At 35.7% G+C, this 24,150-nt stretch overlaps 6 protein-coding genes across 6 annotated transcripts; 2 read left to right on the top strand and 4 right to left on the bottom strand.

The window, feature by feature from the left end:
• The first annotated feature begins 3,009 nt into the window (after positions 1-3,009).
• On the top strand, positions 3,010-5,781 carry BNAA07G29830D. The gene is made up of 5 exons (XM_013794072.3): positions 3,010-3,785; positions 3,850-4,296; positions 4,757-5,134; positions 5,206-5,273; positions 5,359-5,781. Exons 1-5 carry the CDS (start codon positions 3,192-3,194, stop codon positions 5,555-5,557), a joined length of 1,686 nt encoding a protein of 561 aa, XP_013649526.1. The 5' UTR covers positions 3,010-3,191; the 3' UTR covers positions 5,558-5,781.
• A 422-nt stretch (positions 5,782-6,203) lies between these two features.
• BNAA07G29820D lies at positions 6,204-7,162 on the top strand. The gene is made up of 2 exons (XM_013794071.3): positions 6,204-6,417; positions 6,718-7,162. Exons 1-2 carry the CDS (start codon positions 6,345-6,347, stop codon positions 6,933-6,935), a joined length of 291 nt encoding a protein of 96 aa, XP_013649525.1. The 5' UTR covers positions 6,204-6,344; the 3' UTR covers positions 6,936-7,162.
• Positions 7,128-8,487, bottom strand: LOC106355943 (transcription factor TCP22-like). The gene has a single exon (XM_022689175.2). The coding sequence runs from the start codon at positions 8,485-8,487 to the stop codon at positions 7,411-7,413; it is 1,077 nt and encodes a 358-aa protein (XP_022544896.2). The 3' UTR covers positions 7,128-7,410.
• Positions 8,488-12,615: 4,128 nt separating this feature from the next.
• On the bottom strand, positions 12,616-16,635 carry LOC106357214 (probable alkaline/neutral invertase F). Its single transcript, XM_013796892.3, has 4 exons — positions 15,115-16,635; positions 14,476-14,907; positions 13,475-14,033; positions 12,616-12,983 (listed from the first exon to the last, which is right to left on the bottom strand). The coding sequence occupies exons 1-4, from the start codon at positions 15,514-15,516 to the stop codon at positions 12,691-12,693; spliced, it is 1,686 nt and encodes a 561-aa protein (XP_013652346.1). The 5' UTR covers positions 15,517-16,635; the 3' UTR covers positions 12,616-12,690.
• A 231-nt stretch (positions 16,636-16,866) lies between these two features.
• On the bottom strand, positions 16,867-18,663 carry LOC106354190 (alpha-(1,4)-fucosyltransferase). The gene is made up of 3 exons (XM_013794070.3): positions 18,067-18,663; positions 17,700-17,873; positions 16,867-17,625 (listed from the first exon to the last, which is right to left on the bottom strand). Exons 1-3 carry the CDS (start codon positions 18,547-18,549, stop codon positions 17,059-17,061), a joined length of 1,224 nt encoding a protein of 407 aa, XP_013649524.1. The 5' UTR covers positions 18,550-18,663; the 3' UTR covers positions 16,867-17,058.
• Positions 18,664-20,537: 1,874 nt separating this feature from the next.
• On the bottom strand, positions 20,538-22,689 carry LOC106354189 (receptor homology region, transmembrane domain- and RING domain-containing protein 2). The gene is made up of 4 exons (XM_013794069.3): positions 22,185-22,689; positions 21,864-22,094; positions 21,374-21,778; positions 20,538-21,290 (listed from the first exon to the last, which is right to left on the bottom strand). Exons 1-4 carry the CDS (start codon positions 22,327-22,329, stop codon positions 20,713-20,715), a joined length of 1,359 nt encoding a protein of 452 aa, XP_013649523.1. The 5' UTR covers positions 22,330-22,689; the 3' UTR covers positions 20,538-20,712.
• Between the last annotated feature and the right edge of the window lie 1,461 nt (positions 22,690-24,150).

The raw sequence follows: 24,150 nt of genomic DNA, 5'->3' as shown, positions 1-24,150 counted from the left end.
TCACATGTTATAGTATTTTATTTATTTTTGCTACAACAGAATAACTCTAACAGATTAATTAGAGCTGTGATTGAAAGTTACTTTTAGAGAAGCTTTTGTTGAATAAAAACAGATTTTCACCAGGTTCTAGTGTAACCCAATCAAGATAAAAAATAGTTACTCTGGTGTCAAGTACTTTTGTGACTTTTAGAGTAAATTTTTTCTTCTCTTTCTTATGAAATATTCTGCTATTCTCTTTTTAATTCATTTTCTCCATTTCTTATTTCTCTTTGTTGAGCTACTTTTACCAATCACACTCTAAAACTGGATCTTGGATCATATGGTCAGAGACCAAACCATAAATAAGATTAGACTTTAGACCCATAAGAGCATAATTCTAGAATCATGTTTCCCTAAGAGCATAACCATGCGATCGGATACATGAAAAAGAAGAAGGTAAGAAGTCATGAGAAGAGAGACAATCTCATGTTCAGTTCTGGACGTGTGCTAATTATCTAAAACAGGCAAAGAATAGATGAAAAGAATGATATGCATAGATTACAAGACATCAACAAAATTCCAATACATGGTATCATAGAATTGAGACATGTAGTATTTACATTAATTATAGACAAAATAAAACCTTTCAATATTTATGTTCAAACCAAAGCACAGACATGTCATCATGAACTGATCATATAATAAAAGCTTTGAATCCATCAATTAAGCTCTAATTATTTCGAGATAGATGGAGTTAGAGTTCAAAAAATCCCATGGGTGAAGATTTTCAACGAATCTCCTTTGTCCGCTCTCATCGATGTGAGCCCAGGCTTTGCTTTGATTTTCGAATGAAATAAAATAAAAAGAGTAAAAGTCATTGAGAAGAAGAAGAACAAAAGGGCAAGAGGAAGAAGAAAGAAGGTGATAAGTGAAAGAGAAAGAAAAAGTTTCAAGTTAACACTAAGTGAAAGCTAAAGATGAACGTGGACAAGATCGTAACAAGTCGTTAGTGAGTTAAGGTACTAACTAGTTAGTTGTTAACTAAGTTAAGAGCTGTTGTATGAAGGGGAGAAAGAGTTGTTAGAATAGTTTAAGTGGTGGAGTATAAGAGTGGTCTAAAGACTAGAGGTATGTGTTATGTTTTATGTTAGGTGGAAATCAGAAAGAAGTCTACTATAAAAACTGTGGTGGTTTGTAAGAAACATGCAAGTATGAATGAAAAATCAGTTTGAAAAAAATCTTGATCAGGCAGCAGCTAGAACCACAGCAGTAATAGGTTTCAATTTGAAGCCGCCACTTCCACGGGAGAGACTCTTGGAGATCAGTGTGCATAGCAAGACCAATGTTATATCCATTCTCTAATTCCTTATCAAACAATGCAAATATGGATTGTACTATTTTTGCATTCGAACTGCAAATAAACTAATGAACTTGGATGCTTTACAACATATTATTCACAAAATAGCTTGATGGATGCATTACAAACAATTTGCAGCATTATGAATATGAAGTTATTATTTTTATGAATTGCTTATATTTTTCATATTTTTTGCTTTTGTCAAAAAAATTCTTTCATTTGTTTGTATTTTTCAGTAATGCTAAAGTATTGGTAGAATTTAAATTAAAAATTGAGTATCTGATTCACTAAAAATTAAAATAATTTGATTTAAAAAAAAAGTATTTGTTATTTGTTGACTATATAAAACAGTTACATTTGGTATAAGATTTATAGTTTATCCAAAAATATAAATTATTCAAAACCCTGCAATTTGCTTATGTATTTTATTTTATTTTTAATATTAACTTATATGAAATCATTTAAGGAAATTTCTAAGAAATTCTATCTGCATGAAAAATATGACTTACTCACATCCCTAACATTTGATTATGCATTTTAAAATTTTGATTTATTTAAGACAACTTTGAGAAATGCCTATCTGATGATCCATATTTTCAATAATTTCTTCAAAAACATTTATTTGTATAAATTAGCTTTTAGCATTTATAATTTTTTCCATTTTTCAAATTGGTTAACAAACGTTTATAAATTTTCTCGATTGTCATAGCTATCTTATTAAACTGTATTTAACATATTGCCAAAACTTTATAAAAATGTGTTCCCTGATCTATAAACATTTATATTTTGGACAAATATAAAGTAGTGATTTTAAAAATAATTGACAGCAAAATACTGCTTTTGAGTACTATTTTTGAATTTCTTCCACCGTTAAATAGTATACACTTTTTAACCATTCAATTCCCACTTCATTGAAGTTAACATGTTAGTGTGTTTTAAAAAGTTCTATGATATTCTTTCAAAAAAAAAAAGGGGTTCTATGATATTTGTTATCAATTCTGAATGTCTTACAAATGTTCTATGATATTTGTAGCGCTAGTCCTGCTTCCCTTCTTGTTGTATATTTTTCTTTGACAAATTGGTAGTCATGCTTGTCTTCTTTCTCTTTCTTAATCTTTCCACTTTTTTCTTTTCATGTAATAAGTTGTTAACACAACAATGTAAACTCAGAAAGTGGTAAAACCTTTAACATTCATACCAAAAAAAAAATCTGAATGTTTTGACACAATCGCAACCAAAATATACTTCACGCCGTCTGTGACTCAGTCTAATTAATGAAATGGACCTACATTCGTAACACTTTAAACTACAGATAAATAACAAAAATTAGGCCCAAATAAAATGCCGGTCCAATACAAACAAGAATTAACACAAGGTTTAGAAAAATTGATTTATATAACTTGTTTGTTATTAGCATGTGTCACGTGTGCTACACAAATCAGAACGATGCCAAAAAAGACAGTCTTTCTTGTCATCCGCATTTTAAACGTATTTTCCCCATAAATTTCACATTATAACGTTTATTAAAACGTATAATTATTAATTAGTCCCATAACTTAATACAGACACCACATAATGGTATTAATGAAAAAAATCCATAATTAAGAAAAAAAAAAAAAACTTAAACCCTAATCGGCTTTTAATCTCTTTGTCTTCTGTCTCTCCTCTGTCTTTGCGCCAAACCAAACCAAAACCCACAAAGACAAAAGCCCTCTTCTTTTGTTCCCCCCTGTAGTTTATCTTCTCGTTTGTCCGAAAAAATCCCCTTCTCTCTCTCCCCCCCTAGGGTTTCTCAGTTCCTCATCTTCGCCGTCTTTTTATCATCATCTACCGAAATGCTCCGGTGAAAGCAACTATGCAGAAGATTTTTTGCAAGACTTCCACCACTTGCTCAACCCCTCCGGTTAACTCTCTCGCCGCCGGTTTAATCACTACACAAACCATCCCCATACCTTATCTTCTCTCCCTAGGCTTCAAAACCTTCTCTACTTCCGCTATGCCGCTTCCCCCGACGACGGCAGGTTCTATCTCCACAAACGGCGGCGTTTTCTCCGGGGTTCTGCAGAGAAACCGTTTCCACAGAGCGGTGGTGTCTTCGGTTCGGTTCTCAACCTCTTGCCGCTGCTCAATCGGTAGTAAGAGCCGAGCTTGGGTCGGTAGAAGCGGGACGTGGCGCTCGTGGCTCCACTCCGAAGCTAACGGCGGTTTGAGCTCCGTTAACGCTGCCGGAGAAGTGGTTGAAAGTGTTGAAGACGACTCTGATGGAGAAAAAGATAAGGATGAAAAACCGGTTAGGCTAAACCGGCGAAACCGGAGCAGCAGCTCTAGCGAGTTAACCGGTAATCCAGATTTGCTGAAGATTCCCGGTGTAGGCCTTAGGAACCAAAGAAAGCTTCTTGATAACGGTATTGGAGATGTTGCTGAGCTCAAGAAGCTCTACAAAGATAAGGTATGAACTAAAGTTATACAAGTAATCTCTTTGTTCTGTGTAGCTGATTACGTTTTGGTCTCAGTTCTGGAAAGCAAGCGACAAGATGGTTGACTACCTCCGCAGCTCTATCGGCATCATACACAGAAACCACGCGGAGAGCATAACAACGTTTATCAAAGAAAGCGTGGACGATGAGCTCAAGGAGCCTAATGTGAACGTGAAGAAGCGTTTGACGTTTTGTGTTGAAGGGAACATTAGTGTGGGGAAATCAACTTTCTTGCAGAGGATAGCTAATGAAACCATTGAGCTGCGTGACCTTGTTGAGATAGTTCCTGAACCGGTTGATAAGTGGCAAGACGTTGGACCGGACCACTTCAATATACTGGACGCTTTCTACTCTGAGCCTCAGAGGTATGCTTACACTTTCCAGAACTATGTGTTTGTCACGAGGCTGATGCAGGAGAAAGAGTCTGCCTCTGGGATTAAGCCTCTTAGGTTGATGGAAAGGAGTGTCTTCAGTGACAGAATGGTAATTATTTGACAAAGTCTCTTTCTTTTTATATGATATTGTTGGCATAGGATTTTGAACCGAACCAAACCTGCCGAACCAAAATTTTGGTTAGTTCGGTGAAAACTTTGGTTTGATTGGGCAGGTTTATAAAAGAACTTTGGTTTTCGGTTCGATTTGGTAATCGGGTAGTTCGGTTTTTCAAAACAAAATAAATTTGTCAACCAAATTTTGAACCGGATTAACTAAAATTTCAAACCGGAGTAACTGAACTAACCAAAATTACCCAAATTAAACTGAATTTTTAGCCAAAATATGATCAAAACAAAAAACTTTGGTTAGTTTTGGTAAAAACTTGGTTTAGTTTCACTGAATTTTTAACCGAAATGTAATCAAAACCAAAAACTTTGGTTAGTTTCGGTAAAAACTTGGGTTAGTTTCAGATTGTGTACTTAAATGTGTTGTGGAACTTTTCATTCAGGTGTTTGTGAGAGCTGTTCATGAAGCCAAGTGGATGAACGAGATGGAGATAAGCATATACGACTCTTGGTTTGATCCCGTCGTCTCTGCTTTGCCCGGACTTGTTCCTGACGGGTTTATATACCTGAGGGCGAGTCCAGACACTTGCCACAAGAGAATGATGCTCAGGAAACGAGCGGAAGAAGGTGGAGTGTCACTTAAGTATCTACAGGATCTGCACGAGAAGCATGAGAGCTGGCTGCTACCGTTTGAGAGTGGAAACCATGGGGTGCTCTCCGTTAGTAAACCGTCTTCACAGATGGATAACTCTCTCCATCCTGATATCAAAGACCGTGTGTTTTACTTGGAAGGGAATCATATGCATTCTAGCATCCAGAAGGTAAACGTCATCTCATTTTTTTGTGTGCTAAATGTCTGAAGATAGAGTTTGCTTATAGACTTTTGTAACAGGTCCCTGCTTTGGTTTTGGACTGTGAGCCAAATATTGATTTCAGCAGAGATGTTGAAGCAAAGAGACAGTAAGTTCTCTTATCGCTACTGTTAATGTCCACTGATCACTATAACTTGAGTTACTGATATGTTTCTTGATTGGTGTTGTTGAAGGTACGCACGGCAAGTTGCTGAGTTCTTTGAGTTTGTGAAGAAGAAGCAAGAAACGTCACAAGTGGAGTCGCCGTTGTTGATGCCTCCTCATAATGGAGGTCTATGGATGGGACCAGAAGGCAAGCATGTTCCGGGTTTAGAACTCCCGTCTCTGGATTTCAGGAAGGCGATGTCGCTCATAACCAGACCGTCTGCGTGAGACTGTCCCCCAAGGACTCAGTTTTTTTTGTTTTGAATGCTCTGAAGGAGCATTGTCCGGTTATGGAATGTCAATAGGTATGGTCGGCTTTATGTTTCGTTTGTTTTAGGAAACTTCTCTCTACGGCTTTTTACCCTTCTATTAGTTTTAGTTATAACCATTTTGTGTAGAGAAGAATGATGATGTCTGGATAATTTTGTTTGAAGTGTTTTGTTTCTTGAAAACTTTGATGGTCTGGAGTTTCAGTTTTCAGTTAAAATCTCTGATGGTTTACACCAGTTTATTCGTCTATAACTAAATAGATCAAATCATATCTATTCTTGATATACATTCAACACATTTCTAAATCCCTATCTTCAGTCCTTATCTAGCTCCAATTCCTTTAGCATTGGGTGAAAAGGCTTCAAAATTCAAAATCCCTATCCTTGTCTAGCTTATATTACCTGAACTATTGCGAGGGTGAAGAATGGTCTCCGCTGGATTTGATGTGGAACGGGTGAGTCAATGACATCTGTAGTGAGGACTGAGGAGAAAGATTATTTCTCCAAATGGGCCAAAAACTAAAACTAATCAAGAAAAGAAAGGCCTTGTATGACAATTAATTGGGCCAAGGCCCAAAATAAAAAGTCACGTGCCGGTGTGATGTTATTTTCCACTAGTCTCAGCCTACGGGTATATGATCGTAAACATAAGAAGTCCCCCGAACAAATTCGCCGTAAAACTCGCAGAGTCGTCGTCGTCGTCGTCGTTTATCGTTCGTAGCTGTTTTCTCGATTGATTTCTAATCATGGCACTGAACACCGGAATCAGATCTATCTCAAAGATCATAGCTTTCTCCGAAGCATCAGTCTCCAGATCTGGTTCGTTCCCCCATCTGCTTGTATTGGTTTACATTTATTTGCCTTTCCCCCTTTTGTAGTCTAGGGATTTGTTTGTTAGCTTGGATTGATTCTTCGTTGATTGCTTTATGGTTTTACCTTATCAAGCGTTGAATTTTAGAAATAGAATTTTGTTTTGAAACATCTCTGTGCTCGCAAGGTTGTTATAGAATCCTTGATACGATTCAATGGCATACGCATTTTTTAGAGCTCTTTTGGGTCTGATTTGTATATTTCAAAACTTGCTCAAGCTTTCTTTTTTTTTTGGTTATAATCCAACAGTGAGCAGAAGCTTCCACTCGACTGGAGCTAAGAAGATGAGCGGAGGACATGGCCATGACGAGCCATACTACCTCCACGCCAAGCACATGTACAATTTGGACCGCATGAAGTACCAAGGTCTCAAGATGTCCCTCGGTGTCTTCACCGCTTTCAGCATCGGTGTTGGCGTTCCCATCTTTGCCGTTGTCTTCCAGCAGAGGAAGACCGCCTCTGGTTGAGTCTCTCTCTCTCTCTCATGGCGCTGCTCTTGTTCCTCACCTTGAATAATTTGTATGATTTCTCAAAACTTTTGCTTGTGCAAGAGAGAGTTTCTTGCTTCATTTTGGATCTTATATATACAAGTCTTACCGTTACGGTAAAGTATATTTGTTTCTGTTTCTTCATCATTTGTTGGCTGTTTGACGCTGGAATAATGAAAATCTGATATTGATATTTTTTTTAATTATCACAATACATCAACATATTCACATTATCTATTAATCAAAAGCAGAATCAAAGGAAAAGATGAAATCAGGAAAACAAACAAACAACAACCCACTAATGATGTCACAAATCTGTTTCAAGAGTTTAAAAACCATTTATGTTTCACCATATTTGTCATTCTAATGTCTCAGGAATGGCAGCATTCAACAGCCAACACAAATGTTTTACAATTGGAGTTGTGGTCATTACAATGCCAAGAGGTGATTCTAATCACTTCTTGTCATCACCACCATTTTCACTAGCTTCACCTTGGTTGTTCGGCTCTTGATGTTGCTGGTGATGCTGATGTTGATGTTGCTCCAGCGTCATCCCCAAACCGTCCCCGCCTCTACCGCCACGCAATGCAGCCGCCATATTCCCCTCGGCCACTCCTAATCCTAGCTGTTGACCTCCCAACATCATCGACCCCATAGGTGCTGCAGTCACCACCCGACCCGTCCCAACCGGATAACTCCCAGGATTAAACGCCCACATCTGATGACCCGGCTGCTGCTGCTGCATCTGCTCCCGCCCACCCGAGCCGCTCATAGGAAGCATCCAGAACGCGCTTCCTCCGTTCGTACTCCCAGGAGCCACCGCCCACATAGGTTGAGGCACCACACTTGCCGTGGGAGTCCCACGGCCCATACCCGGACCCGGGCCCAATTCTTGATCCTGAAACTGACCCGGTTTCTGAGAACTCCCACTTGGTACTTCAGACTCCTTATTAAAGTAATCTTCTCTATATGGATTTCTCTCTGCCGACATTATCGGCGGGTGGTGAAACCCAAAAACGCCGCCGTTTAACAACTTCCTAGAATGATCCACGACCACTGAGGAAGACGATCCGTTAGCACCGTTACTATCATCATACAAAGACATTCCACTACCGTGAAAAGACATCGGCAAAGAAGAAGACTTCGACGACTGAGCAAAGACGGTTGAACCGCCGCCGCCGCCGCCGCCGCGTAAACTAGCGTTAAGAGTTGAGAAGTTCGCCGGAATAGTTCCCGTTCCGGTGGTCGCGATGATAGCAGGCTCGGCTTGCTGGAGCAGCCACTCGATGGTCTCTCCGTCGGACTTATGTCCCAGCTCCCTCGTGAGCTGGAAAACTCTCGCCGCGCACACCGCCGGCATGCGGATTCTCCGTCCACGGCCGTCGACTTTCGTGTGACGGTCTTTAGACGGTTTCTTAACGGCGGATTTAACCACGGCTAGAGCTGTGCTTGGAACCGATCCTCCTCCCGGTGATGGGTTCTCCGTAGAATTAAGCTGCAGCGACGCCTCCTCCGCCGTGCGAGTTTCCATCTAAAAAGAAGTGGTTTTTAAGCAGAACACATGAGAAGAGGGAGTGTGTTGCAGTGAGAGGAGATCTAAAGGGAGGAGGAGCTTTGGTACTATAATGGCGTTGTGAAAAATAAAAGAGAGAATGATTGAAAGGATAAAAACAAGTGGATATGGTGTGTAATTGCTGGAGAAAGGAAAAATCTTATTCAACCTTTATTGACTTGTTTGCCTTTCTTAACACTGTTTCTTCTTCCTCTCCAAGTGATTCATTTTATAATTTTTTTGTTGTTGTTGTTAATAATGCTAATTATTTTCCAGATGAATAAAAATCTCTTAATATTAATAACAATATGGATATATCATATACTTTTTTGATTTTTTTTTATGATGAAAAAAGAAAAGATCAAAATGTGTCAATAATGCTTTTGATGGTAACTTAATTATTCGATTTCGAATTAGTTTTTTATTTAGTTTGATTCATCTAAAATTTCACCAAACTGAACCAAAATTTTCTGGTTCAAAACATTATTCAATTAGTGATTTAAAGTTAATTATTAAAGTTTTTGAAATCTATCAAATTTTAAAATTTTGAGATACTTTATGCTCATTGATTTTAAAATCTTTGCAGTATTCGTTGGATTTTGAGTTTAATCATTTATTCATGAGAATCCATAAAAAATTATTTGAAATCAATCCAATATACAAAGAATTTTAAAATTTTAAAAATTAAATAACACTAAATTTTAAAAACTGGATTTAAATCATTCTTTTAATAACACTAGATTTTAAAATAGAATTTATAATCATTATTCGAATAATAGTGGATTATGTTTAGACTAAGGTGATGATTGTTTCAATAGTTTCTAGTTTTAGTTTTTGGTTTCTAGATTTTGATTTTGGTTTTTAGTTTTTGGTTTCTAGATTTTGATTTTGGTTTTGCTGTATTTTTTTTATTTTTCAAAAACTATTTAATATATTGCTTTAAAATAATACAACAAAATAGCAATCAATATTTAGATTTAAAATTAAAATTTATCAAAAATTGTGATTATTATTTAAAATAAAATACAATAACATATTTTAGTTATTATATTAAAAATTATGTTATAGAAAATATTTTTAAAATATTTTTAAAATTACGAAAAAAATAAAAATATTTAAATTTTTTTAATTGTTCATATTTTCTTAAAGATGAATGGCTATTTTTATTTTTCAAGATTAATACAAAATATTATATGAATAAAACATATTATGTTTTCTAAATTTTTAGTTATTTTTAATGTGACTAATAATTACGAATATTCAATTATTTTGTTTATAAAAATTAATAACTAATTTTAAAATTAATTAAAACTATTATAAAATATAAAATTTATTTTAGATATATGAAACACAAAAAAATTATTTCACATTATTATTTAAATGACATCTAAAGTACACAAAACTGTATGATACTTTTATCTTTATGAAAATATTATTAATTAATTATTAATTAATTAAAATGTAGTAGTTTCTTTAAGAAAAAAATCAAAATTCGTTTTTTTAATAAAAACTAACAAAAGTTGGTTTTTGGTTTCTCTTCATAAATTGGTTAAACTTTTCAAAAACTAGTTTCCCTAAATTTTAGGGAATCTATATGTTAGAAAGCTTGAATGGTAAATGAAATGGTTTTTACAAAAACAAAAACTAAAAGCTAAAACTTGATTGGATGAAAAATAGTTTTTGAGAAAACAAAAACCAAAACTAATCTAAAAACTACAAACAATCAACCTCTAAAACTCTATTAAAATATATGATTGAATAACACTATCTAATAATTGACTTTAAATCATTAATTGAATAACGCTTCTTACATTTTAGTTAAAGTAAAACTTGTTAAAAACTCGAAAATAGTAAACACGGTTATGTCGGTTAGTTTGATTTTTATGTTAGTTCGATTGAGAATTTATTTAATTTAAATTTTACAAAATTGAGCTAACCGACTAATAAACCAAACCGATGACTAATCTTTTCAAAAAAAAAAAAAACTTTCCGAACTCAACCGAACTTATTAACCGATTATGAACCACAAAACAAAAATTTTGGTTTGGTTCAGATATAAACCCCATGGCTAGTTGGTACCATTCTGCGAGACAGTAAGGAGATGGTGTTGGTGGTATGGAGCAATAACACCATCATTCTTAGATTATCGCATTGTCATTCTTCCCAGTTAAATTCCAGTATTTAATCGTTTCACACTATCAACTCTTTATTGTCCAGAGTGTTTGATTAAGGGCCTGACTGGTTTAACCGCAGCGGTTGCGGTTGCGGTTGCGGGAGTTTGCGGATGCGGGTGGTTGCGGTTTCTAGCGGTTTTAAGAGATTTGTACGACTGGTTATGCGGTTAGAAATTTGTGCGTTTGCGGGATACTTATGACTGGTTAACTACCAAATGCAGCAGCAGTTAAATAATAAATTAACAATATTTACATTTTATACAATTATAAAAATATCAAAAATAATAATATTATAATAAATATAAAATTTATATTTAGAAAGTTATAGTTTAAATTTTTTAAAAATATAGAAAATATTTTTATTTTAAAGTTTTATAATATTAATTAAAATTTAATTGATATATTTTAGCATTTTTATAATTTCAGTTTAATTTTTTTATTGAATTTTTTTATTTTTGTATTTATATTGTTTTGGAAAAAAAATAATTTTTTTTATCCTCCCGCAAACGCCCGCAACCGCAAACGCTAGCTGGAACCAGCTTTTGAATTTATGAGGTTCAGAGCGATTTGGAGCGATTTGGAGCGGTTTAGAGCGGTTTGAGCGATTGTTGCAAAACGCCAGCAACCGCTACCAACCGCAAAAGCTGCGTTTGCGGGTGGTAGCGGGAAAACCAGTCATACCCTAAGACTACGTGATGTGTACTGTTTTTGCGTCTGTTGTGTAAACTCGAAGGAGGTTCATACTTGTAAACTACAATCCTTATTACGATAGATTATATATTATCGGTAGAATTACCTTACACGGGATAAGACAAATTATCTTAGTGATAAAAGGTTCAGTTTATAATTAAATCCCATTGGGTGGTTGCTAATACTAATCCACTCACCATTTAAAATTGTTTTTTGGTCGATAAAGACGTTACCGGTGAGCGGTGATTCATGTTAATCAGTCTCCTCAACAACCTATTGGCCTTCTTTTTGATATTCCTTATTCCCACATGAAAAAGTTAGATTTTAGTTATCACTTGACACTTTATCATACAAAGCTAAAATCACGCAAGATACTAATAAATTGATAGTTGGTATCAGCTAAAATTAACGACAGTAGACAAAACAAATCTTACCGTATAAAGGCCAACTTGTTGACCTCGTCAATAAGTAAACAAAGTGCGAACAAAATGTTTGATTATGAATTTCAGAGGAAAAAAAAACTGATTATTTAGGATTGTTTTTGTTTATAAATTATTGTTTAGGATTCTTTTTCAGTGTTTTATAGGACTTGGCAGAAATTTCAACTCTAAACCACTATGTAGGATATATATACATTATATAACGGGCTATTGCATATCCAACTCATCTAGGGGGAATAAAATATCTATATGCACAGAGAAGACAAAAAAGAATAGCAAAGTGATGACCTGTGAATATAATAGGTTCATATATGGATCGTCTCACTGTTATTTTACCTAAGTGCATTTAGAAAAAGAAAAATTATATTCAATTTTCCACTTTTCTGATAAATAATTGATGATATCATGATATTATAATAGTAGCATTTATTTTCAAGTTCTGATGTATATATGTTTGTATATATTAGTTCATATTTAATGAAATAGCTAAATAGGCATATGATTGAGAGAACCTCTCAAGTATGAGAAATAAATTACATACAATTTTACTGAGTTTGACTTGGTAAAGTACCCAAATTATTGGACGTGTGGGGTTACATACGTACATGCTATTAATCGAAAGATCGTACACTGTCTTTTTTTTTCTTCTTTTTCAAATTTGTTTCTGTCGGATTGTCTTGTAATGTAAAGACTTAGATTGGTCAGTAGTCAATGGCTCCTTCTACTCTCTTTGGCCTATTTCCTGGTGGTCCGTAGTAGACTAAAAACAATAGTCTTTGTGCTTTTCCAAATAATAAAAATAGGAAAGGGTGAATATTTTTATTTTTTTGTTAATTGTACTTATTTAAAGGTAAACGCACAAACTGAAATCATATAATTCAACACCAAGAAAAAGATCTATTAAGAACAGGTTTCATATGTTTTTCTTCTTCCATTGAGATCATTCCTACATGCGTTGGATCCTCCATCATCATCTTGGCCACCAAATAGCCAGCAATTGACCATGTCTGAAATTTCCTGGCCTGTTTTCCGATGAACCTTCCTGACTTTCCATCGTAGTACTCCGGCCATCCATCCTTCAACAGCCGTGCCTCCGCCAAGTCTATTGCCCGTCGAGCTATTTGTGGTCGCCCGGTCTTTATGCTGGCCGCAGTTAGCAACCATAGGAGCACTACATTTACATTTTGCATGTTCAGTCACATATGACAACTATATTTGGTCGAATGATTATCTATACACAAAAAGACTGTTTCACACGGATCTTGCTCTAATTTCACCATATTGTAATAACAAAAATAAAAACTAAATTCTACTTATTTTTTGGGAAAGGAAAAAATAAACTAAAATCATATTAATTTTTGTAAATCATTCTTTCTACAACACACAAAAGAGTAACGTATAAATTCAGCATCAGATTCCCCAATCTATAAGATAAAATATTCTACTATATTGCATACGTTATAAAGCATCTCTATCATTCATGTTTTGCATCTATATCTTATTAATTTTTATTTATTTATAGTAATTCACACATTCTGGTTTATGTGATTTTGATAAGTCTATGCACATTTGTTCCCATCAACTAGAGAATTTTTTTTCCACTCTGAACTATATACTAATTCATTAAAAATATGAATTGACTTGTAAAAGAAGATAACACACCTGGCCAAGATCCTCCGTTATGGTAGCTCCACCTTGTGTTCTTAGGGTCGCAGCCAGTGACAATGCGCCACTCGTGACTCTCCAACGCCGGATAACATATCTTTAACGGCATCTCTCCGACCAGTTCATCCCACCGAGCCTCAATAAGATCCATGATAGCCATGGACTGCTCAGGCGTAGCCAATGAGGAAAGGATTGCGATACAGTTTCCCAACGCAAACCACCTGAAATCCATTCGGGCAGGACTGACGTTACCGACGAAGTAGCCACCCTGGAGAGGCATGAAATCAAAGACCCAGTCCGGGATGGAGTCGGGGATGACGTTGAACTTGTTAACTGCGGTGTGTGAGTACTCCTCCGTCTTGTAACGGTAAATGTCATTGAGCTGCTGGAAGTCAAGCCAAAAGTAGCTTCGCATGTGGAAGCTCATCGCATGCAACCGCTTCTGTATTTTGTCCATGAACTCTTTTCCCTCGGCGTCTTCTTTCAGCATGGAGCGTGCTGATTGAAGAGCCATGAAAAAGAGGGCTTGGATCTCGATCGGGTATCCATAAACACCCTGCACAACCATTTATTCATATATGTAATTCATTAACACAACGCTCAAAAGTTTTGTTACTGGGTAACTGGGATGAGAGAGCTAGAGTAATATAAAATGGTCTCTCTACTTTAAATAAATAAAAAGTAATTAAAATGAATGAAAGAGAGTGAGATGGGTTTCTCAAAGGAGAAATTCTTCTTTTCTTTTTTGAAAAACTCAAATGACACTTGACTTCTACCAATAGCTTACACATTTTTCTTAATTTTAAATTTTAAAAATAACTAAATTATATTAAAATATAATACCAGTGCTCTAACGTATGAAACGAGTCATAGTTTTTGACGTTTAAAACGTGCATGAGTTCTCAAAATATATAGTTTGAAACGGTCAAACTCAAAAGTGTTGTTTTCTTGGGTTTATGGAGTTACTAGGCATTCAATAGAGTAAAGAAAGACAATACCATTCTTCGATCGATCATGGAGCAACCATCTGCGCAAAGCAACGTAGGGAAAGTATCAAAACCCTCAGAGAGACACAAAGAGAGTATGAGCCGCATGCCCTTTTGGCACTCGGGTCTCTCGGCCAGAGAATGGTCTCCTGTAGACTTTGTGTAAGCTCGGAGGAGAATGATCCACCAGAAGCCTGAATCAACTGGAGCCACTCTCCCGATGGCACTCTCTCCAAAGTCAGCAATGATACTATCTGTCTTCTTGATAGGGTTATGGAGAACTTTGAAACTCGCTGGCATTGCGCCATCACCAAGCTTGAACCTGTCGATCTTTTTCTCATGTCCCTGGATTTGAAGCGTCTTAAGGAGAAAATTCTTCACAATATCTGGCTCTCCATTCATCAAGAATGCTAGAGCGCTCGGTACAAAATCTCGTACGAAAACCTTATAATAGACAAAAAAACATCTTAGCCAAAAAATATATTATACTAGGTCGCATGATCTCAAATTGTAATTTTTTTTTTATTTTTATTAAAATTTAACGTTAAATGTTTAGTCCCATAAATCTCAGATAATCGTAATAAAGCATATGACATTATAAAAACCATCGTTTGTAAGCAAACTAAAAAGAAACCAAACACAAAACCATACCTGATCATAGTTCAAGACCTCCTCAGAAGCATGGTCATAGGCGGCTATGGTTCCCACCGGTTGGCCTCGGAAGTAGACTTGAGAACGGAAAAGAGCCTCCCAAGCTTTTGAGACCATTGGGTGAGGGTCAAACGAGTCACTGATGGAGAAAGTCGGAGTCTCCCAACCATCGTAAAGGCTTAACTCGCTGAAAGACTTTTCTTCGTATGAGTTTTTCCGTTCGAGTTTCACTCTTGGCCGGTCAACAAGCAGAGCCAGTAGGTCGCTGTCGTCTAGTTCAGATATTGAGGTCAGTGAGTTCACTGCTCGCATTCCTTTTCCTCCATTTTCTTTGACGCTCGTGGATAGTGAGCTCATCGAGTTCACCGCTCGTAGTACGACCTTTTTCTTTGGTCGGTCCATGAACGATGTAGCTAAGTTGTTCAATAAAATATTTTACTGCTACACGAAAATTGACAAAACAACTAAGAATTTGAGAACATTTGAGTTGAAGTAACGGCTTTCGATTCTCAACGTAAATATTTTATATGTGCATAGGGACATTAAATGAATGATCCGATATATAGAGAGAGAAAAATAATAAGAATTTTAATATTCTCAATATAAATATATTCTGTGCATATTTGTAGGGTGGTTTTATAGAAACATATTTTGATTAGTTAAGAACATCTTATCTAAAACAACTGTTAAGAAGATAATAAGATCAGACAATCATACGTGTATAATGTATGTCATCTTTTGAACCAAATCATTTTGGGACATACACGTTTATATATGTAATTTAATGTTCTTTATATTTCTTCTATCACGCTCAAAATTGAAACACATATATCCAAATATATCAATACTATTTTGGGAGATTTTAAAAATTTGGATGTATTCATAACTGTTTCTCAACATAGAGAATAAGTAATTCAGCAAAAATATATTTAAGGTATCAAATCTGCCATATGTTAAAAAGAAGAAGAAATTGGCATGTTTTGTTTGGTCCAAAGCAAGATAAGTGCTATATATTTTTTTTCATTTTAAAGATATTTGGATATACATTCAATAAATAAAATAAAAAAGGATATACATTCAATATTTTTTGCCTGCACATATTCAAATGATCTTTGTGACTATGGGAAGAGATTTTCCCATACAATAAAACAATTTAATTAGTTGTATTGGCCACTGAACTGTATCTATATTTTTTTGCTTTATAATTACAACTTTAAGTTTTTATGGCTGTAAATATTTTTATGATAAAATCTTTGTTGTAGATTTGAAAAGATGGAATGGTTTACATATGAATTATCGGAAACCAAATATAAATGTTTTACCTATTTTGCTTTCTTAAGCCAAAATAAAACAAATAAGAAAGAAAAATATGTAACTTTAGAAAATCAATTAGTTGGACTGTAACAAATGTCTTTCGTTTTAGTTGGTATTTACAGCCAACAAAATTGTCATTATGCTTTATGTAATTTTTAAAGTTAAAACAAAAAATAAAGAAATAGCTGTAAAAACTCTCTTTCTACAAAAAAAAATATAGTTGTACGAATATCATTTTTTATTCTTTTTATTTTAATTTTTACAAATACAATGAAATAAAAAAATCCTACCTATTAAAATCTGATAAATATATCTTCCCGGCCTGAACGTTTTCTTCCTGCCTCTAGCTCCATGTACACAAGGAGTGGCTCTGCAACACGTCTCTAAGGAAATTAAAAGCAACAATGGGATCCAAAAGTTAATAGATCACACGTAATATTCAAAGCACATAAACACTACTATCATTAAGTTTGCAAATCATTGCAATGTTTCCAAATGTTTGTAATTAGTGTATCAATTGCTTGGAGTGATTACATATGGCATCAGTAACATATCATGAGACCACATTAACATAACCCACTCAAGATGTAGTAATCCCACACCTGCAACTGCCAAACCACTGATGGGACGTCAAACTCCGGCGTTCTTCCCGCCTCTTCTGCTAACCTCTTCGCACAACCGACACGGCAACGTATCTAGACTCACCGCGCGTGTTCTACCATAGTTCCCCATTACTCCACACCGCCTCCAAGCGTGATACTCCGAGTAAGCCACAGGATCATCACCGAGCCTCTTCACGTAAGCCGCCAGCTCCTTCATCGAACCGAACTTGCTACCGTCTATCACAGAGTGCGGAGGGACAAAGTCTTGCACGTTAGGAGCTCCGAAATAGATAGGAACAGAACCTGCGTCCAGCGCGTAGAAAAGCTTCTCGGTCACGTATGACTCAGTGGCCGTGTTCTCGATCGCAAGGACGAATTTGTAATGTGACATAGCGCAGTGTAGATGGTCGTACCATTTCGGCTCGGCGTTAGACTCCGCAGCGCATTCTGGATACATAGAGAGGGCTGAGTTCAAGCCGCCGACGTTGTTGAGACACTTACCAAAGGAATGATGAGGAATCAGATCGAGGAGGGTCTTAGCGAGACGGTCTCTGTGAGAGAGGCATCTTGAGGAAGACCAGTACACTAGAACATCCTGTGTTTATAAAAAAAAATAAAAATCAAAGAAGAATAGGTAACTGGTGATTGGAGTTGTAACATGCTACTTACATTGTTTTTATGTGCAGAGATGTGATAGTTTCTATTATTATGAAAGAGAGCACCAGCGTAAGTTGTTTGGACATCGTCCTTGGCATGGTAGCTGATGAATATATCTTCACGGCCTGAGCGTTTTCTTCCCGCCTCTAGCTCCATGTACACACGGAGTGGCTCTCCAACACGTCTCTAAGGCAAAAAAAAAAAAAAATTGAAGTGAACTTTAAAACTAAAAGATGATCAATAAATGCAATATCTTGAACTGATAACATCACACTAATCAGATCCATTGAAAATGAATTACTTGAGACTAATCCACAGCTCTAACCTAAACAACACATGCATTAACAAAAGAACCATCAAGCAAGTAACTAGAAAGTACCTGTAACGGAGGAGTTGTCGTTTCGAACAACAAAGCGTCAGGAGAATCAGACAGAACAGCCGATTTAGTCCACAAACAAGTCATCCCACACCGACAAGAATACAAATTCTCCAGATTATCCGGAACCCAAGTCCACCCTTTCACCAAAACCCGGACATGATCCATCTTCATCCCACCGCAACCCGACCCGCCGGATTCTTGTAGAGAACCCGAACTGAGATTGCCCTTGCGATGATTCTCCCTGAACCGAGCACAACCCACTTGAGAATCCCATTTTCTAAACGCCTCCAAGACGTCTCCGAACGGATCCGATGATACGGAGGCGGCGGAGGAGGAGGAGGAGGAGGAGGAGGAGGAGGAATCGGGGTGGGGAAGAGAAGTGGAGGCGGAGGGGAATTCGAGAATGCCGGTGAAGGAGAGGATCAGGAGAGTGAAGAACATCATTAGTAGAGTCGCCATTGCGTTGAGGTGTCTCATCGGCATGGTGTGGGATCGATTGGTTCCTCGACGCCGGAGAGGTGAGTCCGGCGAAAGGTGGAACGGCTTTGCTTCATTCACTGAAGCGTAAATCAGTTTCACTCTACTGAGTCCCCCCACCGTTACCAAATACAAAAAAAAAAAAGAATTTACCGAACGATGTCGTTTTGATGAGTGTAACTAAGGATGGGCCAGTATTAGGCCTATTAGATATGAATCGTATGATTTAGTAAGAATCCACATGTCTGGTACTGTTAATTTTGTGTAAGAATTGGTCAAATTTGATAGTTTGTGTATATGAATATGCACAGCTTTATAATCTTATGAATGTGTTGTCACATTCTGATTTTTTAATATATAGTGGTATTAGCTGCCTGAAAAGAATTTATATTTTTTTTATGAATGTTTGTGGAAGCAGGGAAACTTATTAGTAAATTTTTGTTAATTTGTATTAAAATTCCCAATGGTCTTCAATGTTGTTTCTTTGTTTCATGATATATGTTTGAGAAATAATCATTTACAAACACTAAAATGTTGATGTTGATTTGTTTAGTTGCAATTTTTATAAGAGAGACACACTTATTGTTGTTTCTAGATAATTGAAGTGTCGATTATAGATTAAAGATTTTGATATAAGAGTAACTTATCCATAGATTTCTCACTGCTCTTTCTACTACTGAATCAAAAATACGCAATCTTTGCAATTACAATATTCCCCTTAGTTACTATAACTACAGTTTCGGGATTCAGATTTCTATGGATATAATCTATATTTTGCATTTTTGCAACACCACGAATTAAATCTCTGATGAAAGATATAAGGAGAGGTGTTGGATCACCAGTCGTTTATTTTTTATCTTAAACTTTTCCGGAAAACAGATTTATTTCTCAGATAGAAATTCTCACCTTTTTTTTTCTTCACTTGAACATAGACTGATCATGTCTCCAATGATTCATTCTCATTTTTGTGGAAACTAAAAAACATAACGATAACAATATTAGTAAATTTTGTTAATTTGTTGTATTAGAATTCAATGGTCTTTAATTTTGTTTCTTTGTCTCATATTATATGTTTGATATGTAATCATTTATAAACACTAAAATGTTGTTTTGTTTAGTTGTCACATAAAAAAATTCTAGATAAAGTTGAAGAATCCAAAATAGATGTGCCATCATATACTTTATTTTTATGCAATCACACATTATGCTCTTGAGCCTATGAGTAGAATCATTGTCATATATATAATTTTTTCAATTAAAAGCGATTAATATATATATTACAATATAATTAGAATAAAACTAATAAATACTTAAAAGGTTTAAATGGGATAGTATAATATTGGTGGATTTAAATGGATAGTCATATTATATTTGAACAAATCTAAGTCTAAATAGAATAGGTCTTAAAAAAGGATGATTTAAATGAGGCATATTTACTCATTCTAACATCCCTGACTATGATCTTGTATAAACCTACCAGCCTATCCACATATTGTTATTACTTGTAACCAAATTCTGTTAATCATGTGTTAGAATTGGTCAAATTTGATACTCTGTGTATACAAATTCACACAACTTAAAAATATATGAATTTGTTGTAACATTTCAGTTTATATATATATATCGGTGCAATGCATATGCAGATGCTTAAAAAAAGGGTTTTAGTTACTAGTATCATCATGGCACACTTGTCTTTCTGGTAAGATTCAACGTATTTAAACATGAATAAACCCGAAAAATGATTTTCCATACCAAATGAGCAAAGACAAAAAGATAACGTGTTTTCACCCCCGAGCCAAGAACAAGTGTGAAAGACCCATTGACAAGAGCGTTTGGTTGGGGACGTTACATGTATTGTAACCGCATAGTTCGTGCAATATGTTAAACTACTTTACCGTTAAAAGCCCAACTTTGAAATAAAACAACGAAAGCTCATATTTCTACAAAGGAACCGAGTTTGTGTATAGTGCAAGTAGCAGTAGAATCTCTAAACCTAAACCCGAAAGATTGTTCATCTCAATCATAAGACTATAAAGCATATCATCAGTACACACACACACATACACAAACACACATCGTGTCTCTCTTTAGTTAAAACTCAAATACAAAAAAAAAAAGAAAAAAATCTCATGTTCATTGAACCATAACCAGTTGGTTCAATAAACTTTTTCAACAGTCTGGCAGAGAGTTTGCAGAAGCGTAAGGAGAGAAAGTCCCTGCTGATTCACTATAACGCAGAGGATTTAACGGATGATTCGATGACGACCCGATCATTCCAGGCGACGCATTGCTCGGACTAGGCCTATAAGGCGACATGTACCTAGAGTTGAGAGGCGACATAGCAGGGTAATTAAACGAATGCGGAGAAGCCATATATGATCTCTGCGACGGCGACGGAGAAGCTCCTTGTTGCCTTAGATCCATTGAGCTTCGACTCACGCTTATTGGAGGAGAGCGTCTGAGAGAGGAAGACCTGAAGGACTGTCTGATGTAGGAAGAGCTCGCATGCGCAGGAGAGAACGAGATCGAAGTCGGTAAAGATCCCATGGAAGGACCGATCAGCATTGCTGATGATCTGAACGAAGAGAGCGCAGAGGAAGATCGAAAAGACGACGCGGCGGACGAGAGCAACGGCGTGCTCTCCGAAGCTGGCGGCTCCCCGTTGGCTGTTCTCGCGTCGCGTTTGCACACGGGGCAGAACGTTCTCCATGAGGTTAGCCACGAGTCAACACACACCGCGTGAAACTCTAACAAACACAAAGAATCAATCAATACTTTGTTCTGGAACACAACATGTGCATTAGTTATTATTATTATTATTATTACTCACTGTGACGGCAAGGCAAGAGCCTTAGCTTGTCTCCAACGCTGTAGTCTTCTAAACAGATAGCGCAAGTGAAGGCAGTAGTGTTGTCTTCGTGCACAGAGCTGAAGATTAGACTCGGCATTGCCTTCACCAACCGGCGACTCATACCGTGAAACTCTCTGACTCTAGAGGACCGTGACGTTCGCCTTCTTATCCTATGCCTACGGACGAAGAAACAAGTGGCGAGAACAGCTGACATTGCGAGCAAGGAGATGAACGAAACCGCCATGATGGACCAAGCAGAGTTCTCGAAGCTAGGAAGCAGCCATACTTTGGTATCAGACAAACCGGCGAACTCCTTTAAAGCATCTCCCGTCTCTTTAGTAACGAAAACCGCATGAATCTTTATACCTCCAGAGTTACCTGCCACTGGTTAGAAAAACTCAAAAACATTAAGACCAAACACACATCACTGACAAGAATGGTTGTGAATTGTGATTATTATTATTATTACTTGCTATCAAGATTCCACGGTCTTCGTTGTCATGTATAATAGCAGCTTTGAAACCAGCTCTTTGGGCTTTTCTGACTTTATCTTCGAAACTACAACCTCCTCTAACGATCAACACAAAAGGGGAAGTACCATTAGAGCTCTGCTCAGGCTTATTCGTCAAGTCAGAGCAAGCGTCAAGAGGCTCAGCCACGTAAAGCAATCCAATTTCACCAGCAGCTTTAACAGACGGAGCTGCCAAAAAAAAAACAAAAAAGGAAGAAACTTTAAATCGTTTTGTTCAATTCAACGTTGACCCGATTCAGTAAAGATCGTAAAACTAACCGAAGTTGGCTTCGATGTCGTCGAAGGAGCGAGTGATGTTGTTCCTGATGAGAATCACTTTGGCTGAGGCTAAAGAAGAGAGGGTGAGGAGATGGAAGAGTAGGAGGAGGAGGAGGACAAGAGCACGATTCATCATCATCTTCATCGTCCCTAACCTTCTTCCTTCACAGATTGAAACAAACGGTGGAAAAAAAGATTTAATCTTTTTGCTGGGGAAAATTTGAACGCGATAAGGGATTTATTTTTTTCAGACGATTGACACGTCAGCTTCCATTAAGATGAGAGATTCTAAACCATATCGGAAGATTTTTAAGGAAAGTCAGATCGTTGAATACGAAGAAACTTGGAAACTATTAGGGTTCTTGAGGACGGACAGAGAGACAGAGAGAGGGGGAAGAACTAGAATTGTCGGAAGTAATTATCTGGAAATCTCTTCTGATTCGAGCTTTGGTTAGGTTTTATTTTGGCATTTTTTATTACAGTATTAATATTAATTCGCATCTATCGGATAAATGATTGAAAGTTTTATTATTTTTGTGTAAAGACAGATTACACGGCGGTGACTCATCATGATGTGCTCATCAGCTCGTGGTTTTGTTTTGTGGATCCGCTGGTTCATTCGTTGGTTTACCATTACCTCTCATTGATTACGCAACTTATTATTTATTTTTTGCAGCTATTGCAATTTATTTAGAGCACATTAGAGAGCATGCAGAACTATTTTATGATACGAAATAGTATATTAAGTGAAAATTTCTCAAAATATTATTTAATAAAAAATATATAACTAAATTACAGTAAATTTTAAATTTTATTTAACTTTTTACAAAATTGCATAAATAATAAAAATACATTTAATCAAAACTACGTTAACATTTAGATTTAGAATTTATATGATTATTGTTTAGATCTAATATCGAAAACGTAAAATTGAATTTATAAACTTTTATAAATATTTTATAAATTATTTTTAAATATTTATAAATAATTTATGAAAATTAATTTAATGTTTTTATTTATAAAAATGGTTAATTTGAAAAGTGGTCAAACTTTTGGTAAAATTGAAAATTTCTTCTTCTTTCCAGAGAATATTTATTTCTGAGGTTTGACTATGATTATTTACTTAAAAATTTGCCGCCTATGTCACTTCCAAGTTTAGACTTATTTTTGAACAAACATAAAATTAAATATATCAATTGTCTGGTCACTTTCTAAATTTTTAAGAAACATGCATTTTGCCAAAAATTCAATATATAAGTACCAAAATTGTTTTAAATATATATTTTTGATTAACCATAAAGTTTTGAATCGAAATCTGTAATTTTTTAATTATAAATCTATCTATATATAATATTAGTTCTGTCTTAAACATCATTCACGATCAAGTGATTTTAAAATTTTATTTTGGATATTTTCCTACTTGAGATACTTGTTCCAAATATAAATTGCACATAAGATGAGCGAATTTAAATCACATTCGTTGTTAGGTAGGTTACGTAGTTGTTAATTGTTATATAGGTTACACAAATTAAAATTGTCTCGGTGTTATTACTATATCATCTGGTACTGGGTGCATGATAGGTGTTATCTTTGTTTCTAATTGAATAAACAGTCAACCTCTAGATGTGGAAGATTGTACTAATATACTACTATATTTTATAATTTTGAACTAATTCTCTGGATAACTCTTATCTGTTTGTTAACTCTTGGAGACAATAGGACATTATGGTCCCCGTTTCTATCACAAAAATCATTTTAGTTTCAAAAAATTATAGGCCCTAAAGTATACACAAAAACCATAATACACATATGACTAGCTGTTTCTTGTCCTGGTTTCGATTGTACTGTATTTATTCACTTATTGTATGTTTGAAAACACACATAAACATTCGTGATTTCGTGTTACCGCTATGTTATGAGATATTAGTATTACATTTCAGCATTAGTCAAAAAAATATTACATTTC

The sequence above is a fragment of the Brassica napus genome, chromosome A7 (genome assembly GCF_020379485.1).
Source record: "Brassica napus cultivar Da-Ae chromosome A7, Da-Ae, whole genome shotgun sequence".
NCBI classification, from domain to species: Eukaryota; Viridiplantae; Streptophyta; class Magnoliopsida; order Brassicales; family Brassicaceae; genus Brassica; species Brassica napus.
This window is presented reverse-complemented; position numbering and strand designations above follow the sequence as displayed.

What these genes read in the sequence shown, in the direction of transcription:
- BNAA07G29830D (XM_013794072.3), top strand. Translation starts at nt 3,192, where the DNA reads ATGCAGAAGATTTTTTGCAAGACTTCCACCACTTGCTCAACCCCTCCG. An exon ending in TGCATTCTAGCATCCAGAAG is followed by an intron (nt 5,135 to 5,205) that starts GTAAACGTCATC and finishes CTTTTGTAACAG; the next exon opens with GTCCCTGCTTTGGTTTTGGA. An exon ending in GATGTTGAAGCAAAGAGACA is followed by an intron (nt 5,274 to 5,358) that starts GTAAGTTCTCTT and finishes GTGTTGTTGAAG; the next exon opens with GTACGCACGGCAAGTTGCTG.
- BNAA07G29820D (XM_013794071.3), top strand. Translation starts at nt 6,345, where the DNA reads ATGGCACTGAACACCGGAATCAGATCTATCTCAAAGATCATAGCTTTC. An exon ending in AGCATCAGTCTCCAGATCTG is followed by an intron (nt 6,418 to 6,717) that starts GTTCGTTCCCCC and finishes ATAATCCAACAG; the next exon opens with TGAGCAGAAGCTTCCACTCG.
- LOC106355943 (XM_022689175.2), bottom strand. Translation starts at nt 8,487, where the DNA reads ATGGAAACTCGCACGGCGGAGGAGGCGTCGCTGCAGCTTAATTCTACG.
- LOC106357214 (XM_013796892.3), bottom strand. Translation starts at nt 15,516, where the DNA reads ATGGACCGACCAAAGAAAAAGGTCGTACTACGAGCGGTGAACTCGATG. An exon ending in AGGTCTTGAACTATGATCAG is followed by an intron (nt 14,908 to 15,114) that starts GTATGGTTTTGT and finishes GTCTATTATAAG; the next exon opens with GTTTTCGTACGAGATTTTGT. An exon ending in CCATGATCGATCGAAGAATG is followed by an intron (nt 14,034 to 14,475) that starts GTATTGTCTTTC and finishes ATGGTTGTGCAG; the next exon opens with GGTGTTTATGGATACCCGAT.
- LOC106354190 (XM_013794070.3), bottom strand. Translation starts at nt 18,549, where the DNA reads ATGCCGATGAGACACCTCAACGCAATGGCGACTCTACTAATGATGTTC. An exon ending in CGACAACTCCTCCGTTACAG is followed by an intron (nt 17,874 to 18,066) that starts GTACTTTCTAGT and finishes TTTTTGCCTTAG; the next exon opens with AGACGTGTTGGAGAGCCACT. An exon ending in TCTCTGCACATAAAAACAAT is followed by an intron (nt 17,626 to 17,699) that starts GTAAGTAGCATG and finishes TTATAAACACAG; the next exon opens with GATGTTCTAGTGTACTGGTC.
- LOC106354189 (XM_013794069.3), bottom strand. Translation starts at nt 22,329, where the DNA reads ATGAAGATGATGATGAATCGTGCTCTTGTCCTCCTCCTCCTCCTACTC. An exon ending in CGACATCGAAGCCAACTTCG is followed by an intron (nt 22,095 to 22,184) that starts GTTAGTTTTACG and finishes TTTTTTTGGCAG; the next exon opens with CTCCGTCTGTTAAAGCTGCT. An exon ending in GCTCTTGCCTTGCCGTCACA is followed by an intron (nt 21,291 to 21,373) that starts GTGAGTAATAAT and finishes TGTGTTTGTTAG; the next exon opens with AGTTTCACGCGGTGTGTGTT.